Source organism: Halyomorpha halys, unplaced genomic scaffold (assembly GCF_000696795.3).
Source record: "Halyomorpha halys isolate HHAL.00 unplaced genomic scaffold, Hhal_1.1 Scaffold106.1, whole genome shotgun sequence".
Taxonomy (NCBI): Eukaryota; Metazoa; Arthropoda; class Insecta; order Hemiptera; family Pentatomidae; genus Halyomorpha; species Halyomorpha halys.
In genome coordinates, this window is record NW_027111449.1 from 1285321 (window position 1) to 1312380 (window position 27060).

General features: G+C 31.2%; 1 protein-coding gene across 2 annotated transcripts in view; it reads left to right on the forward strand.

Annotated features, from left to right (window-relative positions):
- The window catches only part of Zip48C (Zinc/iron regulated transporter-related protein 48C), a 203349-nt gene that overhangs the window by 170958 nt on the left and 5331 nt on the right, over window positions 1-27060 (forward strand). For both annotated transcript variants that reach the window (XM_014415762.3, XM_014415763.3), the window contains 2 exons: window positions 12065-12163; window positions 18328-18486. In XM_014415762.3, the coding sequence (XP_014271248.1) occupies window positions 12065-12163; window positions 18328-18486 (258 nt within the window). The remainder of the gene's footprint in view (window positions 1-12064; window positions 12164-18327; window positions 18487-27060) is intronic.

A 27060-nucleotide genomic window follows, 5' to 3' on the forward strand; every position in this document is an offset into this window, starting at 1 on the left:
TATTATTTACATGTTTGACTAGTATGTTAAACATTTCGTTAGTCCCTCACAAAAGGCTTAAGAGTGTAAGTTCTATTTTTTTCATCCCTTTTTAGTTAAAAGAGCGAGAAAAAATAACTAGTTGTTTAAAATTGAATTTAATGTCACTTTTATGGTATATGGAACCTGCTTTAATATGGAAACTCTCAATCTTTCGGTGTGAGGATTCTACACCTGCGGGATTTGCCATAACGCTATTTTTTCCCCCAAGAAATTGTTCCTTTCCCATATTTTAGTTGTCTAAAATTGAGTCACTAAACTTTCGAAATAGATTTCCAGTTTTTAAACATTTTCTTGAATTAACTAGTATTTATTACTATGATTTGTGTCGTGTTGGTAACAATGTTTTTTTTGTGATTGTTCTGAACTATTTAGTTCCTTATCGTTTCCATAGTATAACATTTTTATTTCTCGTTCATTCAGACCCCTAATAACTTCATTAAAAAAAAAAAGAAAGGAAATCTGTTCTATAAACTTTTGTTTGGGTTTTATCATTATTTTTTAAGGAATTTTTTTTTTTCAATTTAGGATTATGCAGTCATGGTGGTATTATCCACGCCAAAAGTCTACAACGTAATTTTGATTTTTTTTTTACTTTAAAAAGAAATGTTATCCTAAAAATTAAAAATATTTGATAAAAAAATGTAATTCTAAAAATTGAAAAAAAAATTTAAGCCCAATAGGAGAGTTTTTAATTAAAAAACAAAATGAGGTTTCATATTACCACCTTCACAGTAGTAAACTTCTTTGTATTTGAGATGTACGTAATAAACTTAAATAAGAGTTAAGAATTATTTGCTTCATTAAATTATGTTTCTGCATTAAATAATAGTTTTTAATTTTTGTTTTTAGTATATTTTTCATATAATTATAAAATATGAATTTCCTTGTTAATATATTTTTTCTTTTATTATTTTCAGTTTCTGAATAAAAGGGAAACTATTCGTTTTTGTTTTATTATTGTTACTTTTAGTCATGTTCAGTGTTGGAAATTTTTTATCAAGAAAAAAAAGTGTGCGAAACCGCAACCATTTGTATTGTGTATTATTTGTGCTAAGTTTCATTTTGAAGATTTGCTAGGAACCCGCAATATGGGTTCGGCTAACTTGGAATCCTTACTCTATATGTCTTGTATGTGTCAGCCCTCCAGCGGAACACTTCAAGTGATGCCAACCCCTGACCTGGACACAAGATCACAGGTTGGCCATCCTTTAGCAAATTGTCCTCAATTGGCGACGGTCAGCCATTTTGAGCGGGCGGTGCCATCGTACCCCCACCTCGGAGTTTGCTCCAATCCGCGCCGCGCACCCTCCGCTTCTCTCTCTCCATCCCGGCTCTTTCTCTCTCTTATTAGTCTCTATTTAACCAATCAATTTCTTTATTATTGTATTCGCCATTGTCCATCGGGTAATTCCCAACATTGCAGCATTTACAACGAAGAAACTGGAAATCTTACATACTTTTTATTATACATATAATCTATAGAATAATGCTATTTCATTCCATACTTCAGAAAGTATGTTCAGATGAAGTTTTTTCAGTAAAATCCTGTACAAATTATCCTACAACAAGAACATAGGAGACGTTGCATTCCAAAACCAGCCATATCTATCTTTTAATTAAGTTTTGGTTATGGTTGTTTCATCACGAGATAAAAGATTTTTTTTCAAAAATTTTATATCACATAATTATTTTATGGTTTTTGGAAAAAATCCATTCACCTCGTGATGATATATTACCAAAATGAAAATGGATTCGAATAGTTTTGGAACGTAACGCCCTAAGGAGGGTTTAAACTGGAAATAGAATTGTTAATAGCTTACTACCTTCAAAGGTCAATATCCAAACAATACTTGTAATAACAGACGTAAATTTCACCGATTTTTTGAAAATGTTAATAACATTTCGCTATTGGCCAGTGTAAACTATAGACATCAAAATGGTATCTACATTTTCGTTATGAATAAGAATGTTAATATCATTTTGCTATTGATGCATCTAAAGGGATCAAAATATGAACAACCAATATGCTACTAACGTAACGTTTTGCTGATAAGAATAAGTTGTGTTGTATTTCTAAACCAGCCAGGCAATTTTCATTTTTTAAATTTAATTGGAAAGTATTCTGCTTATAGTCAATATACCCACTTTTGAAAACTTATTATGGGAGCACATTTTTGTGATTTGAGTGATTTTTTAATGAATGTGTTTATTCGTAACATTCATTTTACATTGGTATGATAATATTTTGAAATAAGCTGAGTATGGTTTTAATTTTTTATGGAACAGAATTTTAATTTGTCAAAAAAAAACCTTTTATTTTGAAACGTGGATATATCAACTTTTGATAAAATACTCCTAAAGTTTTAGTTTTGCTACTACATTATCACAAGGTGTAAAAATACTTAAATTTTTTTTTCTAAAAACAGTAAAATATTTACAAAATTGTTGATAAAATAATATGCAAAATTCGATAATTGAGTCAATTAGCCAATGAGTTAAGGTTTTGGAATGGAAATATAAATCTATAATTTTTTTTATGCAATTCAGAGCTGGGTAAAAGTTAGTTATAAATAAAACTATGTCTAAATTGTCATAGACTACATTTTTGGTTACTAATAGTTGTATATGATGTAATTTAGTTTCATTTATTACTAATGTTTGCCCAACTCTGCTGCCAAACAGATATCAATAATTGAACTAACATATTCAATAAGAAATCGACCTACATTTTTGTTCGTGTTTTATAGGCTTTATTGATGTTTTTGTGAAGACTTTTTATTTTGATATATAAATCTAAGGATTCCTCTATATCATTATTAGACCCTAAATTTTTGTTGCGAAATAAAAAAAAAAAAAAGCCTCGTTGGTTCCCTATTAAATATTCAATAAATAGTTAAATATATGAATTTAAAAAATATGCTTTAGAAAAAAAAATTGTGAACATATTTATACGAAAGGTAAATATCAAATCCTTTAGAGATGTTCATTTTGAAGGTTCTCGATAAAGGTTATCTTAATAATCATATTTTAAATATTCATCATAAAATTAGGTAATTAAATTTAATAATTCGTTGAAATTAACAACTAAATCATTATCTTATTATTATTTTTAAGAAGTCAGTGAAATTCAAGATCCTACGATTTTCAAGATAGTCGCTAGAAATGATTGTATTAAGCTAGTGTAATGAAACTATATGGATATATTTTATTATAATTTTTACTAAAGATTTATAATTTTACAATTGTATGGTATTAAGGATTGAAAGCAATATTGCACCAAAATATATTGATTGCTGTGCTGATAAGTGTTTATCATATACATTGTTTGTCTTAGTAACTTAAATGAGTTATGAAAAAATAGATAAGTAAAACAAGAGCTATACTTAAATTATATTTAATCTTCTTTACTGAATGGGAATTCATTCTAAATTAAGTATTTTCAATTTTAAATACATTTACTTTACATCTTTATGCGTTAGCTTTTATGAAAACAAAGTTTTACGTTGACTTTGTGTTATATATCTATATCATTAAATCAAATAACTTTGCTCTTAATTTTCAAATAAAATGAATTGTGGCGTCTTCAAGCCTTTTGGATTTTTTTCTGAAGTTTTAAGTTTGAAGAATATTTTATCTAATTTAATAAATTCATGTTTCAAAAGTAATGTTTCTTTGACAAGTCAGTAATATACAACAAAAGCACATTCAGTTTATTCAAACATTTTAATCCTCTCCTTTTTCAATAAAATTTTTACTTATCTGCGCGAAGGGCTCCCATAATTGTTAATTTTAAGATAATTATTTTTTAAAAGTGGATGTATTGCATTTGATAGAATACTCATTTTTTGTTATGAAATGTTTATGATATCAAGAATATTCCACAATAATTGGTTTTACATTCTTCTATTGATAGATTTATTTATTTCTCTTTTAATTAGTATGCTATTTTTTTTAAAATAATTTAATTTTGTATTTGTTTATAGGTGTGCCAGTGTAACTTACTGTCTTGTTTGAACAATCAATGATATTTTTGAATATGGTTTTTTTATTGAAAGTTTCTTTATGTATTTTTTAATTACACCATATTGACTCAGGGATTAAGTCAGAACTAATATACTTGTCTTGTATTAAGCCAGAAATAATATATTTGAAAGAAAAATACATTTTTTAAAAATATTTCGATTAGTTACATTTTAGAAAATAACTCTATTTAACGCTAATTGAAAAATAGCGGAAATTCTTTTACATTTTCGTCATATTTTCTAGCTGAATCATGGTATCAGTTCTAAGTTGTCTTGCAGCTTGTGGTTGCATTCAAGGTCTTCCCTGTTACATAAGCATCTCCTCTCAGTCACTGCTAACTATTTCAGAATATATTAAATGCATCCTGTTAAAAAAAAAAAAAAGGTTCAAATTGCTGTAACTACAAAATAAATCAAGGTTTTTCTCCATTAATTAATTTTAAATCCTGTGAATACAGAATTTTTTGTTTAATTAAATTAAATGGTAAAACATGGCATTTTCTTTCTTCTTTTTTTTTACTTTTTTGTTTGTGGTTGGAATTAGCAGATTCAACTCGTCCTAGGGTTTTTCCATAGAATTTGTTCTATATTTATCTATTGTATTATTTTTTACTGAAGTAAATATCAATAATTCATCTTCAATATTGATCAATATTAATTTTATAAAATAAAAAATGTCTACTAAATTAGGTTCTTAAATTTTCAAAACTGCGTTAAAAATTAGGCTTGCCATATTTCAGCTTACTCCCGATTAACCGATCTCAAATTAGGTACTAATAAGAAAACGATGACAATGCAATATTATGATGCTAATGAGATAGCTTAATACTGTTTCTGCTCTTTAGAACCTCTGCTCTTTTTACCTTCCTACAATTTCTTAGAGATGTACTTTATAAAATGTATCATAGGAAGGCGTGGATAAGGATTAATAAACATTTAAACGTCCGGAAAACTAATGAGTGAAAAATAAAAAAAAGATTTTTATTATAATAATCATGAACTAAATCGGATAAAATGACTTTTAGCCATTTTGCGTTGCATCACTGTATCGTAAGCTGTTTAAGTGACATCTGAGACTGAGATTTTTATTTTCAGATGTTTTTGTAAATTAAAACCTATTTGACCTTTTTAAATGATTGAGAAAAAGCTTGAATTGAGCTGTGACACAAAATCTTTACTTGGTCTTAATTTTTCTAAATAATTTTATTTTACCGTTTTAAAAATTCTGACCTGTAAGAGTTGAAGAGAGAAAAAAAAAGTTTTTGCCCCAAATCTCACCGCTTTGATTCTTCTTTCATTGATTATCATTTTATAATTATTAGTAGAAATAATTTTCCTATAATATTAGAAAATCTAGATAAATCTTAATTACTAATCTTAATTTAAATGTAGTATTTTGTTCTGATTTCTCAATGCTAACAATTACCAGGTAAACTGTAGGACACATTTTATTTTTGAATGAATTTTTAAAACCAAGTTAATATTGATTTTTTTTCTAATATGAAGATGGAAGAAATAATTAATATAAAAATTAAGAAGAAAATTAATATTTATTTATAAATTATTTAATATATTTATTAAAGAATTTTAAATGAATTACAATGACTGTCGCCTGCAATATCCCTTAGCAGTTCTACTTAATAAGATAATTTTATTGATTAAAGTTTCAAAATTCTACTTTTTAGGAACTAATATTCAGAATTATTAAACATAAAATAATCTTTTTTTCAGAAAAAATAAAATAAAATAATGATTTTACTGTACATTTTCATAAAAAAATTTTAAATATTATTATTAGGATTTAAATGAGTTATCCCTACCTCCATCCATATCCCTTAGCAGTTATACTTAATACGTTTCCGGATAATTTTATCGATTAAGGTTTCAAAATTCTACTTTTTAGAAACTAATATTCAGAATTATTAAACATAAAATAATCTTTTTTTCAGAAAAAATAAAATAAAATAATGATTTTACTGTACATTTTCGTCAAAAATTTTTAAAAATTATCATTAGGATTTAAATAAGTTTAATCCTTTAAGTGTACTGCATTTTTAAAAATATTTAAACTTAGTTAGGACTTAATAGAGTACTAAAGTTTCAGTTTAAATTAATAATAAGTAGCATTTGAACTCTTTTTAGAATTATGTTTCCGGATTTGTTACCAAATAAAAATAAATACATGGTAATTTTCCAAAGATTACGATTCTAAGTATAAATAAAAAAATGATTTTACTGTAAATTTTAAAATTTAAAATCAAGATTTAAATAAGTTTAATCCTTTAAGTTTATTGCATTGTTTTACTTTTTAAATAATAGTAATTTATAATTAAATATATAATTATTATTTTTCAGTTTAAATTCATAATAAGTAGTTTTTCAACTTTTTTTTAAAGTAATTCTTTTAGAATTTGTTACCAAATAAAAATAAATGTATGGTAGTTTTCTAAAGCTCACGAAATATTTTTTTAATTGATCAATCCTACAGTTTTTGAGTGGTATTTGAACCCTCTTCTCTGGTTGGGACCGATAAACCCTTATTTCATTAATTCTTTGTTCAATGAGAAACATGTATTCTTAGTTTCATCATAATCTGTTTATATCTGATGCTGGATTACCTGACCTTTTCCTTAATCGTTAGAATAATTTAAACTAATTTACCCTATAATTTCTAGTTGGACGAAGGGTGGGTAATATGCGTCGCAATTCACAACAGTATTTGCAGCATTTAATGATTTACATATTACAAATTTTTGAGAAATTTATTTTTAGCGTTAATGTATGTTAAGTTAAATAACCATAAAGCAAGAGGCAACAGAATAGTGTAACTAATAATAATTTGCCTCCATCTGTCTTCATTAAAAGCCCAAATTAGTAAGAAACAAAAAGCTTACTTGAAGACTAGAAAAAGAAAATAATTAAAATAGAAGTTTATTAAAGAAACTGGTTGCTAATAAATTATGAATATCTAATAATATAAACTATTAATTGAGTATTATCTATTATTTATAAAAAAAGTAATATTATTTATTTTAAAAAATATTATGATCATTTTTAATAATGCCCAACAGCAATACGTTTAATAACTTGATAAATACCTTATTAAACAAATAGAGGGAAACATTGAAAATGAAAGTCAGTACATTGTAACTTTAGCTCTATTAATGATTATAATAATAATCTGATTTTTTCTATTGGTCTGAAAATGTTGTCCATGTTGACTGAGTCCGGGATCAATAATTTCTGGTTCAGAATAGTGGTCTTTAATGAGTGAAACACTACTCATTTGAGTCTAAGTAACTTTTTCGTTTTCTGTGTTGTGGGTAGTATGGTATAATTTTTTAAATCCTTAAACATTTATACTTTACATCATTAATATCTAGCTAATATTAACATCAGATAAAGACTTGAGCTTTTCTCTATTTTTCTGGATGTCTCTAACATGAGTTACACAATCTTTAAGAAGTACAAAGATAGCTTCATTTAATAATAACTTCATTATATACTGGAGTAAGAACATATTTTACTATTGGTTTCGACTATTTTTTGGTCTACTATTCTTATTCCATTTAAATGTATTAGTCTCTTTTGACTGGAACCAACAAAGCTGAAAAAAACAACAACTTAATCTCCCCAAAATGCAAAAAATCACTGGGGTAAACTAGAACTAGGTTTGGAGGAACGAACCATGGAAAAAACCCTATTCGAGTTGGTGGTGACTTGGGTTTTTATAACTCGAATATGACGTTAAATGAACTGAATGTTTAGTTAGATTGATTCATAGTTAGTAGTATTTTGTCCTTCCTGATTTTATATCGTCCATTTTCAATGAAAAATAAATTTCTATCAGGTAAAAACAGGAAAAAAAATAATCGGAAAGTCGTAAGTTATTCATGTTATCGCAGATGATTCTATCTAAACTTTTATAAACAATGCTCACTTTGACATTTTAAAACATTACAGGGCATAAAGAAGTCAGTTTGCCTCTTCCAAAATAGTAATAACATTTTACCCCCAAATTTCAAATTTTCAACTTAACTTTTGTCAACCTAAATTTTTGATTTTACAAGGATGCATTAGCATTTTAGCCATTGGTTCTTGCCGTTATAAAGTTATTACTTTAGTTATATCCACTAGGTGCATACACCCCGGCATTGTCTAGCCTCTAAAATCCTGTGGAGTCATCTATTTTTGGGACAAATATTCTAAACTATATTGGAGGAAGATAGTGGGTTCAGTTGACTGCAGAACTTCATTCTTACCAGCCCTGAGGAAGCCCTACAAAGTGGGGCGAAACGTTGGTTAAAAATAAATAGTTTTTGTTACTATTTTGATAGCTTTATTGACCGCCACCTGGACTATCTTCCTCCAATATACTTCATACGGTCAACTATCTTCTTCCAATTCTAAACTATACTTTATTTTAAAAAAAACCTTGAGGTTTACTACGCTAACTCTGTTACCGTATTTATCCACAATATTAATTTATAGTTTTGGTTTAATATTGTCAGATTATAAAGTGCATGTAATATACTCTGGTAAGTCCTGTGCTCTAGAGGTAAATTCTTATACCGGATCTACACTTGATCTAGTCGTCGAAATTCCGAATTATCTAATAAATAAAGAAAGTGACAAACCTCGGCATCAATACGTTTGTCTGTTCCAGAGAGACAAACATGAGGGGTCAAACTTCTTTCGGTTACCACCTTCGATTTGAACTATTTATGCTATAAAAAGAAACGGACAAAAAAAAGAGGAAAAATAAAAGAAAACGTAAACATTGGCAAAGCGGATGGTAGATGATAAAAAATATTTAGAAATGCTACTAAATAATCTTTATGTGGTACTCTTTAAGTTAATTACTCATTAATAATTAAATTTGTATTTGTGCTATTTTAAACCACTATACTACAGAGAAATTAAGTTTAGTGAAAGAACATAAATTAGCTATACCTTGACACTTTGAAGAAACATCATGATAATCTCAATAAAACTCATAATGGTATCTCAAAATTTGCGTGACATAGCCACACTACAGAAAAGGAAGTTATATCCAACAGTTTTACATTTGTATTTTTGTATTTATGGTACATATGTATCAGAATAGAAGTCCTAAAAATTAAAAAAGAAATAAATTTTAAACTAAGAATATACCGCTGAAGTTAATTGACTTAATTTGAAAAAATTATCCTTATCCAATTAATAGAATTTTAAAATATACATTCTTAAACTAAAGGTAATTATTAATTATGAATATTCCATAATTAATTATAGACAAATGCATGTTTTGGCAGTGCTAAAGCTATAAAAACTAAGCATATAAGTGTGGATGCATGACCAGCACTTGCCTAAACTCATTTTTATTGGTTACCAAAATCGGGCACTGAACGGATCCACAACAAATTTAAGCCAACTTGTACTACCCTATCCTAATAACCCATCGGTAGTATGGTAAATGTGTTGACCATTAGTCATAACTGAGAAGTCTTTTAGATTGTTTTTTTTTTTTTAATATATGTTTAAAATAAAAATAATAAATTACAAATGGCTTGATTAAAATTGTATAGAGCCCCAAATTATAAAGACAGACCACCCCCCTCCTAGGGTAGGATGTTCCCGTGAATGGAGGGCAGATCGGTGACCTTGGCCCGGTTCCCGTTACATAGCTCCCGTGCCTCCATACTATCTTATGCTCCATTCTTATTCCATCATCCTTTTCTTCCCCAGTCTGGATCTATCCTCTTGGGGGAAAGCCTTGTCCACGTTGTAGGCAATGTTATTAATATGAATTTGAATGGGTAAATGGTAATGTGTTTGTTTTGTAGATAACCGAATTTTATATACTGATTAATATATTTTACCCTTATTATTTAACATAAATTGAATTTATCTTATAGTATTCTAAAATATAATGGGGCAGAGAAAAAAAAAATGGAATCACATTTTATACTTAATGTTTTATTCGATAGCTTTCTACAGAATTGCATATTATTTTTCTTTGTAATGCCAATGACTGTTCATAGAATAAACGACTTAATTAGATATGATGGGTCCATACGGAAAATTAAATTCTGAATCGATTTTGTTCTCCAGGCTTTTCGATTTTCCGGGCTGTCAAAAACCGTTAATTTTTTTTTTGCGTTTGTTGGCATTTCAGGGCTTCATGACGGATCGAATAAAAAACCTATATGAAACAGAATCTGATTTATTATCAGAATATATAAAAAACATATACCCCATCTAATTGGAAATTCACAAGTTAGGTGCGTTGGAGAAGAAATGTCGAAAGTTAAAAAATTAACGTTACGCTGAAAGGACCACATGCCACTATTATGTAATCTATAGCAAAAATGAAATGAAAATTATAGAAATGAGAAGGGTGAACACGTGTGGTGGGACGGACACCCTGTATATAAAGGATGAACGCGTATGCTGGGTCGGACACCTTGTATATAAAGGGTGAACACGTATGCTGGGTCGGACACCTTGTAAATATATAAAGGTGAACACGTATGGTGGGACGGACACCCTGTACATAAAGGGTGAGCTCGTATGCTGGGTCGGACACCTTGTATATAAAGGGTGAGCACGTATGGTGGGACGGACACCTTGTATATAAAGGTGAACACGTATGCTGGAACGGACACCCTGTATATAAAGGTTGCCCATAATTTATGCAAGATTTAAAATTTACAGTCAAGTGTTGGCCACCCTGTTAAAAAACCATTTGACAGCTTATAGTTTCAGGTTAGCGAAAAAAGATCGTTACACGATAGTACAACTCATTTTGATTGTTTAGCAACACTTCAAAAGTACTGAAAGTTTGGGCCAATGTTCGAAAAGGTCGTACAAAATATGTCGGAATTTTACCTTCGATACCTATGAAGAGAATATTGATGGGGACGACATGTGATTTCATCAAGACTGTGGCATATATCATGTATGCTGTAGCACGAATTAGCAAAGTACCTGTATATCAATAAACAGAATATCTTTTTTCAATGTTATTAATTTTATAACAAAGGGCTTAGTTGTAAAATTTTTTTTTTAAATAACACATGTTGGTATAGTTGTTCCAATGATTGATATTCTTCTCCCCGAGGAATATCCTTACTCCTCTTTTCTGGCTTGACCTGTAGTCGATGAGCCTGCTGCTATCACCCGGAAGTTTTTCCGGCCAGTAAAATTTAGTACATGCAAGAGTGCTATCAAGAAAGAGCGCACTGTCTAAGAATTAGAAAGAAGTGTCATAAAAAAGATCCTCGTCTTAAAGTAAGCAGATCCCTTGCAATAATCGCAAGAATTCATTAATAATTTACCCATTATTGATGGTTATCATATTGTCTTCATACCCTTTACCGCATGCTGCTTGCTTTTTAATTGTGTAATTAAAAATGAAGCGGTGACAATAATTTAATCTAGCTTGATCTCTTTGGGTCGGCCATGAGAATGTCCAAGAACACGTCTGTGTGTCATCTAGAGGCCAATGGACAAGAGGAGTGTTTGAGAATCCACTTTTAAACCTACCTAAGTTTAAAATATTTTCCGAAGGAGACTTCCTTTGCCCCAAGTCGGCCGTGGGGGTGTACCACACCCATGGTTAATATTCCGCCTTAGTGGTGCTCATAATTCTACGAGTTGGAAAATACTAATTTACTGTATTCCTGGGTTTATCAGATTAAATCATGGAAAGAAATTTTATTTACCACATTACCAATTCTACACTGGAAATAACGATCTAATTAAACAGCAAATTTAACAAAAATTGACTCACTGTTTTTATCACAAAAAAAATAATAATAGTATAGCGATAGGTTTCAAATGGGTTTGCCACTGAATGAACCTAAAAAAAAATGACATAGAAAATTAATAATAAATAAAAATGGGTTAAAAATATTAGAAGTTAAGTGTAATGTGCGTGGATCTTTCTTTGAAAAAATATGTAGTGATGTGTAGAGTAGTAGTTTTATTATTAATTTTTTGTTATCTTTTTTTTTCAGAAATCTGGCAATAGGAATAGGAATACAAAATTTTCCCGAAGGCCTAGCGGTTAGCCTTCCACTGAAAGCCGCAGGTTTCTCCACAATGACTGCCTTCTGGTGAGTTACATTATTTTGTAATCATAGACAATGTATTGTATAGTATTAAGATACTACTTTTTACTGTCATCACTTATACCCCGAAACATTCAATATCGTATGACTAATTAGTGAAGGACTGATGAAGGCATCTTGGGTTCAACCGAACTTTTTCCAAACGACTTCAGCATTTCCACCATTTCTACATTTTCCCACTTAAGTTTATGATGTTATTCCAGTATCTATGAACTTGTTTAATTTAATTATTTTCGATGCTTAGACTGATTTTCTTATAGTTAACAAGATATGAAGGTTCTAACTCAAAACTCACATTCATTAAGTGACTTAAAGATTTTGATAGTGATATAATGTTTTTTATCAATGGTTGTGGATCATTTATTTCATTGGTGGTATAATATAATATTCTATTTTTTTCATCTTTCTGAGGTACTATTTTGTCTGTAAAATTTAGTAGGTGCAAGAGTGCTATCAAGAAAGAGCGCACTGTCCAAGAATTGGAAAGAAGTGTTATAAAAAATATCCTCGTCTTAAAGTAAGCAGATCCCTTACAATAATCGCAAGAATTCATTAATAATTTACCCATCATTGATCGTAAGACATGTTTGTCTTGACTCTTTAAAATCCTAAGAAATTCTACTCTTCTTAGGATTTTTTACAGGATCTCTTTATTTACAGATTGCTATTGCTCTTAGCATAGCATCTCTTAATATAAATGCATGATGCATGACTTAAGATCTCCAACATACTGATGAGGTTTTATTTTTTTGATGCATCAGTTAGTTCACGCGAGCCCTGAGAAATGAGCTGCTTCTATCACCATGTATTTCAATTCTTATAACCATCGTAATTACATTCATGGTTTGGATAGCCTGTTTTAGTTTGGAATATAAGCATCACATACATCTTCAACCATAATTGGCCTGTATTTTGTCATTAGCATCCCTCTGTTCTTCACACATAACTTGCTTTACGTGTATAAGCTGTGGTGGATCTGTGTAGAATGTCTTGAGAGGTTTTCTGCTTTGGCATCCGTCGAATATACGTCTAATATTTGCTACGGTCATGACTTTAATGTTCCCTCTATTTTACCATCTCATGAAATTATCCTTCATAGGTATTTAAATGACTCGCAGTTTCTGAATAGATGCTCGAAAATGAGAAGCACTCTCAGAACTGCCATCTACCTCCTGCTCTTCATGTATATAGCTTTTTATGTTAATTTCGATGCTAAAATAATTAGATTACACTGCAGCTCTCGGGTTCGCCATGGGGTCCGGTCTTCCACCTTCTTTGTGAGTCGATATGGTGTAAGTCGGTAACTAAAAGTCCTGGGCTTCTCTTTCTTTACTTAAGAATCCTTCTAGTCTGAAATAAAGATGGCCTCAAAAACTCCTCCTCGAGAAATGTTATTAAAGTTCTATCAATGGGTAGATTCTCATGTTTGTATCATGTCATTGTATCAGTATCAGTGTTGTATACCACATGCTCACATCATGTCATTATATCAGTATAGCTAATATCAAATTTACTTCTATATATTTTTAATCGAGAACCGCAGTGGCTGCATGGTGAGGCACGATACTACTAACTCCTAAGACCCGGGTTTGAAGCCGGCTGAACAGAAAATGGTTGTCTGTTACACTGTAGCCATGAGTCAACCTTGTGGGTTCTGAAGCCCTTCTTGGGTCCTCCCAGCCTCATAAATTGGATACCCTTAATTGGGTAAAAATCTGGCAGTCGAGCCTGATTATGACCAAGCCACCAAATCCTTGCACAACCTTTGGTCTAGTAACAGCACTTGCTTTAGTACTGAACCCCTGACCCTTCATGGGTTGTAGTGGTACCGATTTTGATTTAATTTAATATATTTTTAATCGGGCGGCCAAAGATCTACAAGGTCTTGTAACATCAGTAAATAAATTTGAAAACAATGAAATTATTTAAGTAAAAATATTGTATTTGTTTGATTAATGTGCATGTTTAGAAATAATAATATACATATTATTTTTAAATTTTGATATGCAATCTTGTTCGTTAGGTCCGAAGTACTGACAGAAGAACATTGACTGTCAAAATCGTTGGTATCATCCAGATTTAAATTAACACGTTTTATTATTTCTTTTTTTGTTCCCTTATAGTCCAAATAGTTGTAAATCGATTACTAGTTGTATTTTATATTGGAAATTTAGAAATTGAAATAATGAATGACCGAGAAACCTTCTTTAGATCAACATGACATTAGATGGTATCAGCATGAATACCTTTAAGAACCATTTTTACTCAAACAAACTTATGAGGATTTATTACCAAGCTCTGAATAGTGCAAGAGATTTGTCTAGTAAGTGGACGGAGCAATAAGATTTCAAGTATTTTGATTTCACTATTTATTGAATCCTTTTCTTTAGTTCCTTTGTCAAAAGAAAATAGTATAATTATACACGGATTCAGCTTTACTAGTTTACTAAAATCTTTGAGTTTTTCTCAATTCCTTTTATTCGTTGCATGTCATATCAATTCCGTCTTGGTAAGAGGTCCGAAATATTGGACTCATGAAAGTCAACTCACTTCAAATTGAGTGAATTAAGACAACTTTTTATTCTAACAACACCTAATGTTTTTTCGTGGATTTGTACATCTCTACAGTCCCTCCAAATTGAGTTAGGGTTTTACAAATTGTAATGTGAATTGATTTGGTGTTAAAAAAGTTTAAGAGGGTATCGACTCTTCATTATCCTTCTGTCCTCTCTGTTATTTCTTATTAGCAGTTTTTAAGGTTTCTTCCAACTCTGCAGCCCCTCCAACAGTGGATTTACCTTTTGCGTGTTAATTGGGTAGGTGTTAGAGAAGCGCCTTTAGGGATTTTCAATTTTGTTTACTCTTCCACCTTGCTTTTTTCAAAAATACTTTAAATTACTTATTTAAAATTATGAGAGATAGTTGACCGTGGATGATAAATGAGGAGAAGATGGTTGGGGGTGCGGTCAATGAAACACAAATAAGTATGACTACTTATTTTAATGTGCCGACGTTTCGGCTAGAGTTTCTAGCCTTCTTCAGGGCTAAAAACAAAACAAGATAATCAAACAAAATAAGATAATAATTTATCTTGTTTTGTTTTTAGCCCTGAAGAAGGCTAGAAACTCTAGCCGAAACGTCGGCACATTAAAATAAGTTAGTCATACTTATTTGTGTTTCATTGAGCGCACCCCCAACCATCTTCTCCTCATTAAATTACTTATATTTGTTTCCCAAATATTTTCAAAATGAGGGAGGAATATGCCCTTAGTTGCCGAGCTATGCTGCTTATGGTTTTTATTTTTTACCAGATATTGAAGATTATTACTTGACTTATCCAATTTCACGATTAGGTATCTTTCCTTTAACGCTTCCTTCAACATCATCGATCATCGTGAACTCCCCCAATATAAACAGTACCCTACCAGATGAGGATACGTACATCCCCCGATGAACTCATTAAGCCTGAGGACTGGTGCCGACGGAAGGTGCAACCAATTATAAATATAAGTCTGAGAGGATATATTAGTAGGCTAAGTACCTCGAGGTAGGCATCCCTAATTAGTGGCCAGTTAACGACCCGTCATTAAGGATATAATGAAATAATTGCTCTTCTCCTGGCGCCTCACCTCCACCACTTTCTCCCTCTATGGTTTTGGGTAGTGTTATCCATTTTACTTTTTGAAATTACAATTGTGTACTTGCAATTATTTGTTGAACTAGGAATCATAGTTACTAATATTAACATTGATACTTATAGTTCAAGAGCCCATGAGGAGAATAAAAGAAGTTATTTTACCCCATTTTTTAATTTCTTTATTGAAAACTATGTAGAGTTATGTCAAAATTGATGAATCTGTCAACAATGGCTAGTTGGGGAATAGCGAATGGCGGTCGTCCATAAGTTTAAAAAACAATAAATATTTTTCAATATTTAATTTTTAAAAAAATAAAGTTTTTTTTAAAAATATCTTTATTGAAATTTTCAACTGTACATTATAATACATTCAATAAATTTGATCTCAGTTATAATAGAGTGATACAGCTCTGTAGAGAAACTAACCGTTAGTATGATGTTTTTACGTTAGCAGGTTTCATGGTCTTCTTCTTGTCAGGTGCTTCGGAGTCTTGTAAGGAATGGAAGAGGAAGCCAGGTTAGAAACTAGTGGATTTGGGTGGTTAGGGAGTTTATAATGGAAGGAATGATATCTATTTCGGACTAGTTCGGTTACACATGGTACATTCAGGTCTTTATGTATGATGACAAAGTAAGGTGCATTGAAAATTTTACGAAGGATTTAGGATTGTAAGGATTGGATTCGAGAGAAATTCGAAGATGTAGTGGAGCCCCAAAACTTAACTCCGTTGATGTCCAGATTGGCCTTATTACAGTCATGTAGATTAGTCTTTTGTAATGAATTGGAAGTTTATACAGTTTGTCCAGTAAGTGCTGTAATAGCCGAAATCGGCGTGCAGTTTCTTGTCTTTTCAGTCTTGTGTGAGGATTCCAGGTTAGTCGTTTGTCCGGATGTAGTCCAAGGTAGCTGATCTGTTCGATAGGGGTAAGTGCAACATTATTAACAGTAGGAAACTGTAAGACAGTCGGTAGGTTTACGACGAAGGGTAAAGGTGAGTTGATGGGATTTATTTTATTCCTCCATTTACGACATCATTCTTCATGGGCTATGATTTGGGATTGGAGAGTTTGGGATGCAGTTAAAAGGTTCTTAAAAAAATTTTCTTTTGAGGTTAATGACTTCCAATTTAATGAAATTTCTTTATTAAAATTATCACCACATGGTACAACGTTTCGGGACCACTGTCCCATATTCATGCACCTTTAACCTCATAATTTCTTCTAAGAAATCATGTCACAATTTGTTTATCTTCACTACTCCTTAGCACAGCCACCGCGCCAGAGTGTCACAAATTGTGACATGTTTTCTTAGAAGAAATTATGAGGTTTAAGGTGCATGAATATGGGACAGTGGTCCCGAAACGTTGTACCATGTGTTGATAATTTTAATAAAGAAATTTAATTAAATTGGAATTCATTAACCCCAAAAGAAATTTTTTTTAAGAATCGACTCACCAAACTTCCTATAGAGATAATGCAGTTAAAAGGTTATTATTAACTGCGAGCACACATGTGTCATCAGTATAAATTAAAGTTAAGACAATATTTTGAGGAGATAGACGTTTATGTCCCATACATTAGGATACTCCATATTATACTTTTATTTAGTTTAGTTTTCAGAATGGTATGTTGGCTTCCTCCTAGACAGAAGACTAACTAGTAGAACCCACATACTGGGCTCAAACGACAAGAACTCAACCGACGATTTAGACAATTATATTAACTGGTAAATAGAAAATCCCAGCTTTTAGCTGACAGCAAATTACTCATATATGTTACAAGGCAGTACTAAAACATGTCAGGACTTGATTGAGTAGAACTGTGGGAGGAAGCTAAAACTTCTAGTATTTATCACATACAATACTTTTGTAAGTACAGTACCTACATGATGAGCTTAATATCTCGTTTGTCTCAGACCTTATTTCTTCCTAATTCCCCACATTTTTTGTTAAACTTACTCATTATCCTAATCCCTTAGCTTAATAAATCCTCGCCTTAATAAATAAGCGCCTAGATCTTTCGGAGTCCTGCTTTTTCCTTCTTAAGTTGTTTTATAGGCTTAACGTAATTATTATAAATAGAAATAAATGTGTTTACTATGTTTTTATTATATTAAATGTGATTTAAAAAAATGAAGCAATGTAAGGTTTAATTCTGCTTCTTTTTTCATTCCTAATTATAATTTTGTTATCAATTAATTTATATCCCTGTAATTACGATGTGAATTTGTTCTCTGATCTCTATTACTATTGTTTGAAATACTACAGAATGTAGTATTACACAATAATGAAAAAGAATATCATGTCGGAATTATATCTGTTCTCAACAATTCTCAATTGAGCATAAATTCTCACTGAGGAGAAAACAACATTAGGAAGATAAATAAATAAAAAGGATCATAAGCCCCAACTGATGGTTTATTTTGGGAAGCCATTTTAATTAATCCTGGTTCATAATTATAAATTACTAATTATTATTAATTTTTAAATATATTACAAGATATGTATGATAGGTACGGACAGCTGTCAGGCATGGTGGAGCCAATCTTCGGGCTCATCGGAGCCCTCCTGGTCACCGCGGCGGAGCCTCTTCTACCCTACGCCCTGGCCTTCGCAGCAGGGGCCATGATATACGTCGTCGTTGACGATATCATCCCAGAAGCCAATACCAAGTGAGTAAATAAGTCGTTATTTTTTTTTTTTGTATTGAATTTATAAGTGAACCTAGCTTACTTTCTATTTATAATACAGAGTGATATTATCAACTGCAAGCTAAAATTGTGAACTGAAAGGGATCTGTTTTATGCTAGAAAATCAATTACCATCTTTATCCATTAAAAATTCTTGTATAACAAGATAGTGGAAGTAGGGTGTCATGCAGTTCTCTACAGTCCGATTATTATCCAAATGACTGTAAGTTATCAAAACTGCTCTTCTTGGTTATATTATCCGATATGCAAAATAAATTTTTTTCGTGTTTTATTTATCATCTGAACGTTGTAAGATCTGCCTTCTGTTGTACGTACTTTGAACCAACTTTCTGCTTCGTATCCAGTAGTATTATTACTTGAATATTTAAAATTGAATTGTACCAAGCTCTAAGGTGAACGAGAATTGAAATAAAATTAAATTAATTCTGAACAATATACTCCTTAACGTTTGCTAGTTTCTCTTTGACGAGCTTAGTAGTAAGCTATTTATAACTGTTAACTGCCAATGATAAAAAATACAAAAAACTGGTTTTCCTCAAATAAAAGTTTCAAGTAGATATATTCATAAATTAGAAATAAATAGCATTAATGTAAGAGGAAGGAGGAAATAAGCCAGCAGCTAGAAGATGTTATAAATTGACCGAGGTAGGTTAAGTGTTCTACATGCTGTAGAAATTTTTGAAATTTTGACTTATACTGCTTTTGCCATCCTCCTTAGAAGTTTTATTTACTTTGGAAATTTATTCTTTTAAAGAAATATGCATAATTTTCAGTTTTAAAATAATATTTGTTTATGAATAGCGCGTTCAGGAAAACAGCAGACTCGTGACGGATTATATTAATACATATATTTTATATAAACAAAGTTTACATTTTGGAAAAAAACAATTTATTAGCATCCTTCATGTATTTGGAAGTTATTACATTTTGTTTTTCTATTCATATTTCTCACAATTATAGGTTTTAAATACATTAAAGATTCCTAGTGTACTCGATGATATTGATGACCTCAAATTTTGTTTCTGTGTTTTATTTGTCAGATTTCAATTCCGTTCAGGTAACTATGAAATGAGAAAATGGTTTAACTTTTATAGAAACAAGAACGATGTATAGAATTTAAAGCGAAATAAGCGCACCTTTTTCGATCCCTCACAAATAACCCGTATATATTTTTAAAAGGCAAAAAAATTGTTTAAAAAAATGACTAAAACTTCTTAACATACGTCTCTACAAAGATTTACCATTTTCCTCTAGATATCTAACATTGTTGTATTTTATTTTATTAATTTTTTTTTTGTACCCTTCGTTAAAAATAGTAAAATAGTACTTGAAATGTATTATATTTACTTTAGAGTGTCTTCTCCCTTTGATTGCCTTGTGGCATTATGAGTCCAGCATTATGAGCATGATGAGTCCAGTTTAGGTGGTATAGTCTAGCTATAGCCTATGGCTGCGCCATGGAATTAATGGAATGTGAAGGGACCGTTCCGCTATGAAATTGCCATAATTGTGTCTTATTCAGTAAAATATTGTCGAAAATTTAATTTTTACGAGAACAACCCTTTTAGAAAGAATTTAAAGTGTTTTATTTCAGCAATTAACAGCACATTTAGTCTAAATAGTTCTCTTCAAATTTAAAAATTACCAAAATGATTGACTTTGTGGAATGGGAGAGAGAAATTTGAAACAAAATGTTCAAAATTCAGTTATTAAATTGTAATAAACAGAATAGATTAGGTAGTTAACTTGAAGAATTGTTAAATTCTCGATCTTAAAAATCAATATTACTCTGCAACAGAGCATGTCATTCTGGGAGCACTATTAACTTGAGTAGCCTATGCCTCAGTTAATGAATAAGATGTGCTCACTCCTTTCTACCTGAATTCCACAATTTTTACTGCCCTATCTCCAACTAAAAGAATTTTATCAAGTTTTTCTATCCACCAGTCCTTCATATCATCTTGATTTGTTACCTTCTATTCAACCCTACTCCACTCTGCTAAAAATAATTGATGAATAGTTCTTCGTAGTCTCTAGTAGCTATAATTGGAGGCATAGTAATGGGCTATAGGAAGTTAGATACCGGTGATGATGGTAAGATAAGAAAGAGTACGAAAAAAGAGACAATGGTTTGAGGTATTATTATTAGGAAGAGGTTAAGATATAATGAGAAAGGTGGCGCGTGGATCCACGTAGCAGAAGGGACAGTACGGATGTCCTATTGTTATTGGAGCTTCCTCACTTGCTTTGAGGAAGTCGATATATCGCTACGCATCACAATCGATGTGGAAGCCGCTAAGCACCACTTCCTCACGGAAATACCCTTCCCCTTCCACATCAGGCTATTCCTCTGCTCCTGGCCGCATCATCACTGCCCAAAAGTATACCCTACCAGAGAGAAATACTCATTTCCATGCCTAGTTGCCCAAACGCATTGAGTTGCAATACGCATAGCATACTGATCAGTGCTATAATACACATACTATTTGTATTTTAGTGTGTTGACAGATGTATTCTGATGCAGATACATCGAAGAATGGGTATCATACAATACCGATAAATTGCTCGTTTTGAAAACTAGGTCCTACAGGACAAAACTTATAAATTAAACAATCTGTCCTCCTAAATATAGCATTCCGGAGGGCAAGTTTCGTCACATAATCGAGTTTTGTTTGTGTTAAAAAATGGGACATTCGGGAATCCTCGGACAAATATTTCCAATATGGTAAGTTTTATTATAATTAGGATTACAATAATTTTCAAAACGTAATGCTTGACTACTTGACAGATCAGAGGAAGGATAAGACCCGAAAGTAGGGGATGAAGAAAGGAGAGAGTAACACTGGGATGAACATGGATGAAAATTGTGTTTTCTACCACAAAACATATGCTTTAAAAGCGAATGCAATACAATGGTTGTTTACAATAAACGTTTAACATTAAAACAACTAATATTATACAATACAGCTTGAAAATTGCTTTAATCATTAAAAGTTCTTTTATCACGGAAACAAATAACTTTATCAAAGATTCTAAGACGCTACCATTAAAAAATGTACTAGGTAAACATATAGCGACATCAGGCGATCTTTAACTCAATTGAAAAACTCAATACATGGATGGCTTTGAGGAGAAGTAAAAATTTTCAACTAATTTTGATTGGGCTTGGTAGATCCAATACAAATTCTTCTTTTTTCGCCTCGTTATGGAATTCCGGATTGTTTTGTTTCGACGGAGACCTTACTGGACTCAATGATCAATCCCTGTCCGTTCGGGTAAATCCCGGACAGATTGTATCCCTATCTATAATGGATCTCTTCCAAGTATGAAAAGTTTTAACTTGAAATTAATAAGTAGGGGCTGCACATACCCAATAAAGAATGCAGGTTATTTAAATTATTATTTTTTTTCTTCTCCTTACTTTTGGAGCAGTAATTTCAAAATGAATGGATTTATATAGGTTTGATTAGTGTATTTATTATCTATCGCGAATGGTTTTTTTATAGCCATAGCTGATTTAGATAGATGCGCCAAGCATATACCCAAATTATGCGTTACGGTAATAGGAAGGGAATTAAACTTGAAACAGAATATAAGTTGTCTCAGTTTTTAATAGTTATACACCAGAAATCAATTGATAGGTGTTCGACTATGCATGTAGAAAAAAAATCTTATTGTGCTAATTAGGTAATTTTATTAATATCGATTAATATCCAATTAGGCCCCGATTTATAGTTGCTACCTCTGTGTGCAAGTAGTGGCTACCCCTCATTTCTCCATTTTCTAGTTTCCTTAACATAAAATGTTACAAATTCAAGATTCTTTACTTTCAATTTTTGACTAAAATATGCTTGTAAATACTAAGATTATTTGGATTTAAAAATACAAGTTATTTATTTTTTTTTATTAAATGGTTATTGTAGTTGATAATGCTGTTTATTAAAAGTTAGTTATGGTAAATATGTTATTTTTAATTACTTTATGTTATTTTAATATTTTATCTAATGAGGGTTATACTTATTGATAAGGCAATGACTACTGACTCCAAGGACCTGAGTTCGAATCCGACTGTAGCAGATAATTATTATCTGTTTTTCTGTAGCCGTTAAGTAAATCCTGTTGGCTTAGGAGCCCTCCGGGGTCCACCCAGCCTCATAAATTGGGTAAAAATAAAAACCCTTAATTGGGTAAAAATCTGGTGGTTGAGCGTGATTCAGACCAAATCACCTCCTTGCTCAACCGTTGGTCTCCTAAGAGCACTTCCTTAAAAAGTGCTGCACCCCTGACTCTCTGATATAAATATGCTGTTTATTATAGCAATCTAATATATAATAAATAATATTGGGCAGCATTGCTTGTTTGTTTAATAAAACATTTCCCTCTGTTAAAAAAGTGTTAAATCTATATCCAAAATATTTTTTCTTAAGTCTTTTTATTTATATATATTTATGAGCGCGCTCCAAAAGTGTTTTCCTGTTATTTTTTGTGCACCTCAAACTCTTCCACCCCACAAAACTGCTTTGGACTGATGGGATGAACGGGCCTGTATTAAAATGTAATTTATAATTATGTCGCAATGAGAAATATAACCCAATTCACAGATATATCGACTAGATTCTATGGTTATAAAACATACTCGCATTTATTTTATATTACAGATATATAAAGTACTAATATCTGATTATATATGCATATATTTATTACAGATAATCACTAATAGCGAGTATTGATGGAGTAGCTAACTATCAAAATCTCTGGAAGGAGGTCATAAAACCCAAAATAGTAGAAGAGAAGGCTCCCTGGCCACCCTTCCTTATATCTTTTTTTTTTCGTAGCCTCCTTTATTTATTTATTCGTATAATGCATGCATACATATTACAAGGATGATATAGTCTTTTATCCTTTTTTTTTTTCGTACCCCTCTGACAAAATAAGTTTTATGTATATATAACTACGAATATAGGAAGTATATTCCTCCTATGAATATAGGAGTTTTATGTATTTCTGGTAGTTTTTATGATTTTTTTTTTCTTACCCTCCTGTAATGATGTTAGTGGGTTTTTGGTACGTACATATAGGAGGTATGCTATATGTATAGCTGGGTGTGAAGGATACCTTGGATTGGCTTTTGGCATTATAAGGTTAGGTGAGGGGTCCAATGAAGGTTGGCTTACGCTAGTGGATTTTATCTTCGAATTAGTGACGTTCTTATCTTACCTTTGAAAATTTATTAAAAATGGGAAGAGGAGACTTTCAATTTTAAATTGAATAGTTAAATTGAACAAAATTGAAAATGAGGCTAAATTTGGAATATGGCTTTACTGTCGATCTCAGATATAGACATTTTTTTTATTATTTTTAAACTGAAATTAACCTTTCAGTTCGGCCTGCTGATAACAGTTCATTTCAAGAGCTTTCTTGGCTTAGTTCCGAAAGTTCTGAAACTACTTCCCTTCGAACTGTGAAGATGTTTCCCCTCCCTCTCCTCCTCCGACGTGAAGAGCAGCGTCCTTGGAAGGAAATTGGGAAATGCGGTTGCCGGTTGAAAAGCGACGGGGCGGTGCGGAATGCAGGCGGGAACGAGGCCATTGATCTCGCCCTCCAGTGGGGCTCCGTCTCTGGAGTCCAACTAGCATATCTGTCTGTCTGTGAGGGCTATTGGTATACCATACTCTGAAAGCATTTTATTAAAACGATAAAATAATATTAATATTAATAATAATAATAATAATTGAAATAAAATCTACCTTGTCAAATACCCGCTTTATCAGATCTTTGCTACCTGTAATGATGATTCATTTTTGGCGGTTGTTAAGAAAAGTGTACAGCAACAGAAAAACTATTTATTAGTAACCAATGTTTCCCAAACATTGCACGGCTTATTTTTGTAATAGATGAGAAGTGAGAATTTAGGACGGATAATAATTCAAGATTTTGGTGAATCTTATCCATGGATCACCAGTATTTTATCCGTCCTAAATCTTATCCATGGATCACCAGTATTTTATCCATCCTAAATCTTATCTATGGATCACCAGTATTTTATCCGTCCTAAATCCTCACCTCTCATCTTCCAGGATTCAGCCCTGTAAAGTGGAGCGGGACGTTGGTTACTAATGTACTAAAGTTTATTTGTTATTTTTGTACCTTTCTTGACCGCCACTCGGACCATTTCCTGCAATATTTTATTTTGTTAGTTAAGGAATATATGCTTTGTGAAGGTTGAGTTCCGTATGGGTTTCTACGTTAAAATTATCATGGTTCATATTTTCCTTACGTTTGTGTATTAACATTATTGCTTAACGTAATTTTACAACAAGTGGTTGAGTTTAGTTTATTTCCTATCTAAGTCTATTTGATTTATAAAACTCAATACATTTAAATACATTATTTAATGGCCCTTGGTGTATTTTCTTAATTTTTATTAAGCATTTATTTTACTTTCTTAAAATATGTATAGAGGATTGTAATAAACAAAACATCCTCTTTCACATTTGTGTATGTTCAATTTCTTAGTTTAATTAATATCATTTAAAGGTTGGTAATATTTGTCATATGAAATCCTGATCGTTATCACTCTTATACATTGGCAGGAAATTAAAATTGATTACTGGCTTTTTTAATGACAAAAACGTTACTCTAACTGAAGGCATGGAAACGTTTCTTCTTGTCGCTTTACAATTTATTTTTCTGAAAAATAATTTTAATAATATTTAATAAACTTTGAATAAATTAGTCTGCTTTACATGCAGCCACTTACATAAAAATTCGAAAAAAAAGAAGCAGAAATAAGTGAACAGCACACTTTTTTCTCCCATGTTTCCTTACAAGTTGATTTGCATAAGCCGAATAATGCATAAGCACAAAAATCCACATTGAATTAACATTTTTTTTCGGCTTCCATAATTTTAATGGTTATTATGGTGAAGACTTAGCTTATGATGGTAGGGATTTTCTCCTTGGTATCTTGCTCCTAACCATTGTCCAAGTCATCATCATATTCACCATAGAGAGACTTAGGCAGATGTAGGAGTCATTGTTTCTTTTTCAGATCTTATGTGAATCATTTCGTGAATAATCAACTATTCAATTGTTGGATTTTAGTTGAATTTTAAATAATGACATGTTTCAAGCAAGAGGAAAACCGTACTCCTGAAGAGCTTTTGTCCTGTAATGGTCAATACATTCGTTTCTCAAAACACTTCTTAGCCTTATGATATCGGTATTCTAGTCACTTGTTACAGAAGTATTTCATTATTTTCTGGTAGTTTTATCTACACCTGGTTTTGTTAAAAGTAAAAATTAGTATTCACCATTTTTAATTTATTTTGCACTATTAGGTAAGAAAAGTATTGTAATTGGGTAAAATTTCCACATTGCCATTAGTCATTCGACAAATCTATGCATTCCAGAGACCTTTAAGTTCAAATCCTTTTTTAACTATTGTCTGTTGCACGGTTAATTCTTAAACTGATGGTTCGTAAACTGACGAACAATCTATAAAATAAAATATATTAAAATCCTATACATATATTAAAGTGTAGGCTTTAAGGAACAAAACAACATCAAGTTTTATCAAAATCGCTTGAGCCGTTTTTGCGCTACTGTTTATACAAAAACAGTATTTTTTCAGTACAACAATAGGCCATACTATGCTCGCTTTGGTACACAGCGAGTTAGAAACTAAAACCCTACTGAACTAAAAAATGCTCCATCAATTTAAGAAATAATTGTGACCCAATAAAGAGTTTGAGGGGTCTGAATTGCATAAGTTTGTTGAAAAACTGGTGCAACGGTGAAAATTTGACCCAATTACAATACTTTTCTTACCTTGTAACATTACGAAAATTAATAATGGTAAATAAACGTTTACCAATTTAACAAAATCAAGAGTTTTATATTATATAATAGTTGATTGGGCATAGACAAAACATACACACACTTCAACATATTTAAATCAGTGAAGAAATAGCAACAATTATTACATTTGATTTGGGCAGCCACAGTGGTTAAGAAAGTTGTGCGGTTGGACACTCTAGATGTTTATTAATGTACAAAAATTCTTAAATTACTGTAAAAAAAATCTGAATTTTATGAATTTTTTAAGGATTCAAAAAATATAATTTTATTTTTCTTGTTTCTTTTAAGCAGGAAACAATAAATAGATTTTGTTTTTATTTTTACCAGCTTTCGTAGAGGGGTTGCTGGTATTGTCAGAGAGATTCTACAGGGAATTTGAAGATATAATTTCTTTAAACATTGAGATATATTACTTTAATAGTAACTTTTAATATGTTATTATTAGTCTATTCTTCATCGATGAATTTACTTTTAATGTTAAAATTAATTTCATGATAATTTCAGCTTCAGCCGTGAAGTGATGGATGACCAACCAATCAATAACTCGTTTTACGTTTATCTTTTTTTTCTCCCCTCAACTAGGGACAATTTGAAACAGAATAAAGCCCCCTCTTCTACAAGCAGACAATAAGCCCCGGCTTCACAAGTCGACGCCTCTTTCAATTAAGTTATAAA